General features: G+C 38.8%; 1 protein-coding gene across 4 annotated transcripts in view; it reads right to left on the minus strand.

The window, feature by feature from the left end:
• The window catches only part of STK31 (serine/threonine kinase 31), a 65,315-nt gene extending 60,786 nt beyond the window's left edge, over window positions 1-4,529 (minus strand). For 3 of the 4 annotated variants that reach the window (XM_065939189.1, XM_065939187.1, XM_065939185.1), the window contains exons 1-3: window positions 4,382-4,460; window positions 2,306-2,352; window positions 2,165-2,217 (exon numbers count right to left, since the gene is read on the minus strand). In XM_065939189.1, coding sequence (XP_065795261.1) covers window positions 2,165-2,217; window positions 2,306-2,352; window positions 4,382-4,428 — 147 coding nt within the window. In that variant the 5' untranslated portion in view covers window positions 4,429-4,460. The other variant, XM_065939186.1, reaches the window with a different exon arrangement.
• Window positions 4,530-8,518: the final 3,989 nt, after the last annotated feature.

Consider the following 8,518-nt stretch of genomic DNA (forward strand, 5'->3'; position numbering starts at 1 on the left):
AATTTCTACAGGGGCCTCAACTTCATGGTTGAAATCAGAGATTCGAAAATTATGAGTTCTGCTGTTTTGGTAAACAAAATCTTATTTACAGATATACCTATTTATTTACATATTGTCTATGGCTGCCTCTGCACTACAATGGCAGCTTCTGTAGAGCTGAACAGTTGCAAAAGAGCCATAAGCCTTAAAATACTTACTATCTAACATACATAGAAAAAGTTTGCTGACATCTGGTTTAAATCATAATTTCAAATTCAGGCTACAAATTCACATAAATGTCAAATCACAAAATACAAATCAAAGTCTAGAGCTGCACTGACCAATACAATAGCCAATTCTTACTTGAAATGTGGCTCATCTGATTTAAGTTGTACTGTAAGTCTAACATATACACTGGGTTTTGAAAATTTACTATGAAAAAAGGAAAATAAAATATCTTGTTAACAGACTTGTGTTCAATACATTTAAAAAAGATATTTAGGATGCGCTGAGTTACATAAAATGTTTTCATTAAAATTGATCTTGCCTGTTTCTTTTTCATTTTGAATGTGTCTTTTAAATTTAAATTACTTATATGGCTCAAATTATATTTCTACCAGACAGTACTGGTCTAGAAAATCTTATTTAATTGAGATACCAAATGCTGTTCCTATTTAATAAGCTTAAAAATATCATTTATCATCCAACACTGGACACTGCTGAGAGGGACGCAGGTGCTATTAACGCAGAGACAATGGGGACATGGGCAAAGAACCAGAACATGTGGGCACCCTTTAGAAAATGTGTCCATAAGCCAAGATACAAATTTGTTGAACATTTTCTATGAATATCACACTTTTAAAATATGTTTTCTAAATAATTTAAGAAGCCTGAGTTAATCGTATTTCTTCTTTAATCTTTCTTTTTCATAAATCCTATTTCCCATATTGCCCGCACAAAAAGGAGTTCTTGGGTTGCAGAAGTACACAGAAATGTTATTCCCTTCCCTCTCATATGAGCTTCCTTCTCAGCTCATAAAATTAAAAGTTATTGAGTACATTAGAGAGATTCACCTTCTTAAATTCTGGAACATAAGCACTTCGGTGCTTTGCTTTCTATTTAAAATTGAGTAAACTTATTTGCCTTGAAGACTGCCAATACAAAATTATAAATGTTCAGTTAGTACTTTCAATTATACGATGAAAAAGATATTGTACGTCAAAAAAAAAAAGATATTGTACCTCAAATTCAGAATTAAGCCAACAGAAAAAAGACAAATTTAAAAACAGTATCACTTAAGAAATTTAACAGTATCGCTTGCTCCTTGGAAGAAAAGCTATGACAAACCTAGACAGCATAGTAAAAAACAGAGACTTCACTTTGTCAACAAGGTTCATATAGTCTAGACTATGGTTTTTCTAGTAGTCATGTATGGATGTGAGAGTTGGACTATAAAGAAAGCTGAGTGCGAAGAATTGAAGCTTCTGAACTGCAGTGTTGGAGAAGACCCTTGAGAGTCCCTTGGACGGCAAGATCAAACCAGTCAATCCTAAAGGAAATCAGTCCTGAATATTCATTGGAAGGACTGATGCTGAAGCTGAAACTCCAATACTTTGGCCACCTGATATGAAGAACTGACTCATTTGAAAAGACCTTGATGCTGGGAAAGACTGAAGGCAGGAAGAGAAGGGGACAACAGAAGATGAGATGGTTGGATGGCATCACTGACTAGACGGACATGAGTTTGAGTAAGCTCCAGGAGTTGGTGATGGACAGGGAAGCCTGGCGTGCTGCAGTCCATGGGGTCGCAAAGAGTCTGACATGACTGAGCCACTGAATTGAACTGAATCACTTAAGAAACAATTGCATCCAAGACCTCTAGATGGAGCTGTAACTTCACAAATACAAGTTTCTCAGAATTTTCAGTAATTTATGCAGTCTAGATTGCTGATGCTAAATTAAGTGATTTTAAAACCTCACACTTGTAATTCTGATATTAAGTTCAATTTTTAGCCATTTGTCTTCTAATAATGCTCTGTGTTAAATAATGTTCAATAAAAATTAAGCATAAAAAAAAACAATGACATATATATATTACAGGGTTTCTATTTTCATTTTTGTTGGGGAGGATCTGGGTTAGTGGAGGAAGAGGTGGGATAGGAAATAAATCAGGATACCATTTTACCTGGGCCCAAAATGTTACTGCGTCTTCCACATGACTTCCAACCACATCTTCAACTAAAATCAAATTACAATGCAAAGAAAATTAGAAATTAATCAACATCATCTAACTCTTACATACAAAAATAATTTTTAGTGTCAGTACCTTTACTGCCATGTTTATCTTCCTCCATTTGGACAATTCCTGAAAAACTAAATTCAATACTTTGAATTAGGTTCTATTAATCTGGCCATTAACAGTGAATTAAAGACAAAACTATATAACATTCAAATTCCTCTGTGTATGTTTTGTCCCAAATAAAGTTATCAAAATCCAAACTCTATATTAAAAACAACCTCAAAGATATTTTCTGCAATATTTATTTTGTTTTGAGTGTATCTTGAAATTTCATCAGATGCAATTTCTATCTTTGAAATTATGTCTTTAACCAAACTTTTACCAATTTACACTGAATAGTATAATTGATGCACACTCTTTTCAGTTACATAAATATTTCAGTACAAAGTATATATTCTTTAAAATAATTGATGCCTTCCCTAAACAAGAGTAGTGGCTTCCCTGATAGCTCAGCAGGTAAAGAAACCACCTGCAATGCGGGAGTCACACAAGAGGTGGGTTCAATCCCTGAGCTGGGAAGATCCCCTGGAGGAAGAAGTGGAAACCCACTCCAGTATTCTTGCCTGAAAAAGTCCCATAAACAGAGGAGTCTGATAGGCTACAGTCCAAAAGGCTGCAGAGTCTAACTCAACTGGGCAACTAAACACATATGCAGTAAACAAGAGTAGCACTCCCACAACCTAAACAAAAAGAAACACTACAAATATATATATATAACAAAATGCTTCAGATTGGGATTTAATTTTTAAATAAGGATATCCATGCTATGGTTTCTGCTTTTGAAGATACCTTGCATTTAAAAATTGCAAAATGAATAAAACTGTGCCCATAACTTCAAAAATAATTTTCATTACATAATTTGCTTTCCCAAATGCAAGATATTTCAAAATGTCTACTAGTTCTAATTTTGCCCTTAAAACACTAGAATATGGCATTTCATATGCATAAACGTTAGGTTTTTTAAGGGAATTGAAAACAGATCTTTTAAACAATTTTAAGATTTAATTAAGAACATCACTACACCAAATCTCCAAATCCTCCCCCAATCACAGGAAAAGTTGTTAATCTTGTGTCACACTAGCTGAAAGGTCATAAAAAATTTTAAACTTTTATGATTTTTGTTACTTCACATTTTTTCACATACACTTAAGTAGAATCAACCCATCTTTAAAACAAGGATTCTTGCTCATATACTACTCAAAAGCAAATTTTAAATTGAGCAAAAAGTTGTAAAAACAAGTTAGAATCTGTCCAGAGAAACTTATTTCGCTGGCTTAAACTTAATTTAAAAGATGGGGGCTTCCCTGGTAGCTCAGCTGGTAAAGAATTCGCCTGCAACGCAGGAGATCCCGGTTTGATTCCTGGGTTGCTAAGATCCCCTGGAGAAGGGACCGGCTACCCACTCCAGTATTCTTGCCTGGAGAATCGCGAGAGTCAGACACGACTGGCCGACTTTCATTTTGCTTTTTTTTCTTTCTAAAATGAAAATCTTTACTTTGGAAATGGCACCACACGATGTAAAAAGTTTATAAATCATATTTTTAAAAGGGGTCAAAGAGACTTTTTGGCAATGGTTAACACGAGAGTGGGGAAAGAAATGGCAAGCCACTCCAGTCTTCTTGCCGGGAGAATCCCATGAACAGCGAAGTCTGGAGGGGGCTACAGTTCACCGGGAAGTCGGACATGACCGAGAGGCTTTCACACACTCACAAGAAGGGAGTGGTGCTGCACCCATTTTCTGCACTTCCAGTTCACAACGAGAATTCGGAGTGAGCCCAGGTCGCTCCTCAACGCCTGTCTTAGCAGGCATTTCGAAGTTTAAAAGGGCACAGAATTTGCTGGAAGAGAGAATTCCACCCGATAACTGGTCTGCAGGTCTCTGCCTTCACCCGGAGCAGGAGGCCCAGGTGTCTGCAGGCCAGCTTCGCCTCCTGGCAGCACCCATGTTAACTGGGGTGACTGTCACCCTCAGAAGCAAGCGGGCAGCTTGGAAACCAAAAAGACCAGGAAACGGCCACGCCCATACTTGTGGACCTAAAAGACAACCCAGGGTGAAAATACGGTGCTACCACCACCGAACCCACCAAAAGGACTGCTACTGACCTCGCACGTCCTGCCACAGATCTAGAAGAATGCCCCAGGCCCCACATGCTGGACGTCAGCTCTCTGCCCGCCGCCGCAAACGTGCAGACTTACCTCACGTGTTTGGGCCTCTGGGTCTCCAAAGGGCGCTTGCGCACTCGTTGCTGTGCCAACATCCTGCCTTTGCTCAACTGCCTCGCTCACGTGAGCGTCAAGGGCTGCGGCCTAGGGGCGGGGCGTGCCGGCTGGGGACATGCGCTCTGCAAGCAGCGCACGGAGTCTGCGCACAGGGTTTATACGACGGCATTCCCAGCACCTGTGGACTAATGGCCGCCTCGTTCAGCAAAACTTCAAACGGTGACGTGAGATAGTGGTGTGGATTTTTGTGTCCTTTCGTAATTTGAACATGTTGCCTAAAATTTTTAAATAGCCAAGTCGGAAGAATCCCAGCATTTTTTTTTTTTTACAAGGTAGAAAGGAGAAAATGACTTTAGTACAATGAAAGTATGATGTTCCGGTTACTAGCTTTACAAGCATTTCTCAGTCCAGCCTAGGGTCAGCTCTCGCTCGTGTTGCAGCGTTTTTCACATTAAGGGGGGCGCGGGGAGGGGGGGGGGACTCAATATAGCTTATCTGGTTATGAGCAGATGTTACACTTTGTGGCAAACCTTGCACAACAGTTAAAAATTATCTCCACTAATTTTTGCCAGTTTGAAGTATTATGTACAATAATACAGTAGTAAAGTACACATATTGATGACAGAACATATGCATGCGCTGTTGAAGTTAACCTCACAATGAAAAGGACAGTCATTTCCTTCACAACCCCCCACGCCCCCCATGCCCCCCACGGCGCTCAGAAGTTTCTTCATGTCCCTTTATGGTCGTTGGTTCCCGTCTACTCTAAGTAACAAGATTATGCTTTCTGTCACCAGTTTGGATTTTCTAGAATTTCATGTTACCCAAATCATACAGTGTGTCCATTCTGTTTTCTTTCATTCAGCATAATTATTTAGAGATTCATCCATTTTGTCACATGTATCAATAGTTCCTTACTCTGTATTCAGTTCAGTCCAGTCTCTCAGTCATGTCCGACTCTTTGTGACTCCACGGATTGCAGCATGCCAGGCCTTCCTGTCCATCACCAGCTCCCGGAGTTTACCCAAACTCATGCCCATTGAGTCGGTGATGCCATCCAACTATCTGATCCTCTTCCGTCCCCTTCTCCTCCTGCCTTCAATCTTTCCCAGCATCAGGGTTTTCAAATGAGTCAGTTCTTCCTACCAGGTGGCCAAAGTACTGGAGTTTCAGCTTCAGCATCAGTCCTTCCAATGAACACCCAGGACTGATCTCCTTTAGGATGGACTGGTTGGATCTCCTTGCAGTTCAAGGGACTCTCAAAAGTCTTCTCCAACACCACAGTTCAAAAGCATCAATTCTTCAGCACTGTTTTCTTTAATAGTCCAACTCTGACATCCAGACCTGACTATGGAAAAACCATAGCCTTGACTAGATGGACCTTTGTTGGCAAAGTAATGTCTCTGCTTTTTAATATGCTGTCTAGATTGGTCATAGCTTTCCTTCCAAGGAGTAAGTGTCTTTTAATTTCATAGCTGCAGTCACCATCTGCAGTGATTTTGGAGCCCCCCAAAATAAAGTCTTTCACTATTTCCACTGTTTCCCCATCTATTTGCCATGAAGTATTGGGACAAGATGCCATGACCTTTGTTTCTGAATGTTGAGCTTTAAGCCAACTTTTTGGCTTAAGGTGAAGGAGCCAACTCTCCTCCTTCACTTTCATCAAGGGACTTTTTAGTTCTTCTTCACTTTCTGCCATAAAGGTGGTGTCATCTGCATATCTGAGGTTATTGATATTTCTCCCAGCAGTCTTGATTCCAGCTTGTGCTTCATCCAGCCCAGCGTTTCTCATGATGTACTCTGCATATAGGTTAAATAAGCAGGGTGACAATATACAGCCTTGACATACTCCTTTCCCGATTTGGAACCAGTCTGTGGTTCCATGTCCAGTCCAGTTCATGTTCTAACTGTTGGTCCATGTCCAGTTCTAACTGTTGCTTCCTGACCTGCATACAGATTTCTCAAGAGGCAGGTCAGGTGGTCTGGTATTCCCATCTCTTTCAGAATTGTCTACAGTTTGTTGTGATCCACGCAGTCAAAGGCTTTGGCATAATCAATAAAGCAGAAATAGATGTTTTTCTGGAATTCTCTTGCTTTTTTGATGATCTAGCAGATGTTGGCAATTTGATCCCTGGTTCCTCTGCTTTTTCTAAAACCAGCTTGAACATCTGGAAGTTCACGTTTCATGTATTGTTGAAGCCTGGTTTGGAGAATTTTGAGCATTACTTTACCATTACATTACTCATGTGTGAGATGAGTGCAATTGTGTGGTAGGTTGAACACTCTTTGGCATTGCCTTTCTTTCCATTGATACTGGCTGTAGAGTTTAAGTAGATACCATTTACCAGTTGAAGAAATTACCTTCTATTTTTAGTCTGCTGGGAGTTTTTATGAATATATCTTCAGTTTTATCAAATACTCCTGCATCTGTGATAATGATCATGTGGTTCTTTTTAATTTGTTTATATAAGTTATTGTCACTAAGTTGTGTCCTACTCTTTTGGGACCCCATGGACTGTAGCCCACCAGACTCTTCTGTCCATGGGATTTCCTGGGCAAGAATACTGGAGTGGATTGACATTTCTTTGTCCAGAGCATCTTCCCCCACCCGGAAATCAAACCCTCCTCTCATGCATTGGCAGGCAGATTCTTAACCACTGAGCCACCAGGAAAGCCCAAATGATAAATTTGGGCTTGATAAATTATACCGGCTAATTTTCAAATGTTAAACCAAACTTGCAACCCTTGCATAAAACTTGGTCATGATGTATTATCCTTTTATATATTCTTGTATTAGATTTGCTAAAATATTAAGTATTTTTGCATCTATGTTCAAGAGGGATATAGGTCTGAAATTTTCCTTTCTTGTAATGTCTTTGTCTGGTTTGGTTATCAGAACAATACTGACCACATAGAATGAGCTGTAAAAACTACTAACTTCAATTTTCTGGAAAAGTTTGCATAGAATTAGTAATCTCTGTTCCTTAAATATTTGGTAAAATTCACAGTGCAGCCATTCGGACCTGGAATTTTCTTTGTGGGCATGCCACTAACCACAAATTTGGTTTCTTTAATTGATAAAGTCTAATCAACATATAATCAATCTAAGGCTAGTCATCTATTAATTATTGAATGAACTTTACAGTTTGTCTTTTAAGGAATTTAAGCTGTGAAATTCATTGGCATGAATTGTTGATAACATTCCTTTACTATCCTAGAAACTATAGTTACATCACCACTCTTGTCCCTAATGGTGAATTGTGTGCTTTTTATCCTTTGCTGATTAATCTAGCTATTAATAGAGGTCTATCAATTTTTTCTAAAAAAAAAAACTAAACAGTATTTGGTTTTATTTGTGTTTCTGTACTTTTCTGTTTTTTTACTTCTGCTCTGATCTTTATTATTTCCTTTTTCCTATTTAATTTTAATTTTCTCTTCTCTCTCTAGTTTCTTAAGATGAAAGCTGAAGTCACTGATTTGAACTCTTCTTTTCCGGTATAGGCATTTGTCACTACCAATATCCCTCTAACTACTACTTTAGCTGAATCACACATATTTTTATTTCCATTCTCATTCCATTAAGTGGCTTGATTCTTTTTCTGAATTCTTCTTCAACCCATGGGATATTTAGACATATGTTGTATAACTTTCAAATATTTGTCAAAGTCCCAGATATTGGGACATCTTTGTTACTGATTTCTAATTTAACACCATTGTGGTCAGAGGACGTAATTTATGATCTGAATCTTAAAAAAGCACTGTGACTTGTTTTATGGCATAGAATGTAGTCAGTCATAGCAAATGTTCCACGTGCACTAACATGTATGATGCAGAGGGGTTCCAGTGAGCATCCCAAGCTACAGTGTCAGAGGATCTTTAGATAATACAGCAAGAGAGTAATGAGCATGGTCCCAAGACAGAGTGCCATCAAACAACTTCCATGTGAAGCTTTCAGAAGCCTGCTTGGAAGTGTTTCACAGCAGTACTGGGGCTAGAGGGGGACCAGGAAAATTTGAAATG

This window comes from Muntiacus reevesi, chromosome 6 (assembly GCF_963930625.1).
Source record: "Muntiacus reevesi chromosome 6, mMunRee1.1, whole genome shotgun sequence".
Lineage (NCBI taxonomy): Eukaryota > Metazoa > Chordata > Mammalia > Artiodactyla > Cervidae > Muntiacus > Muntiacus reevesi.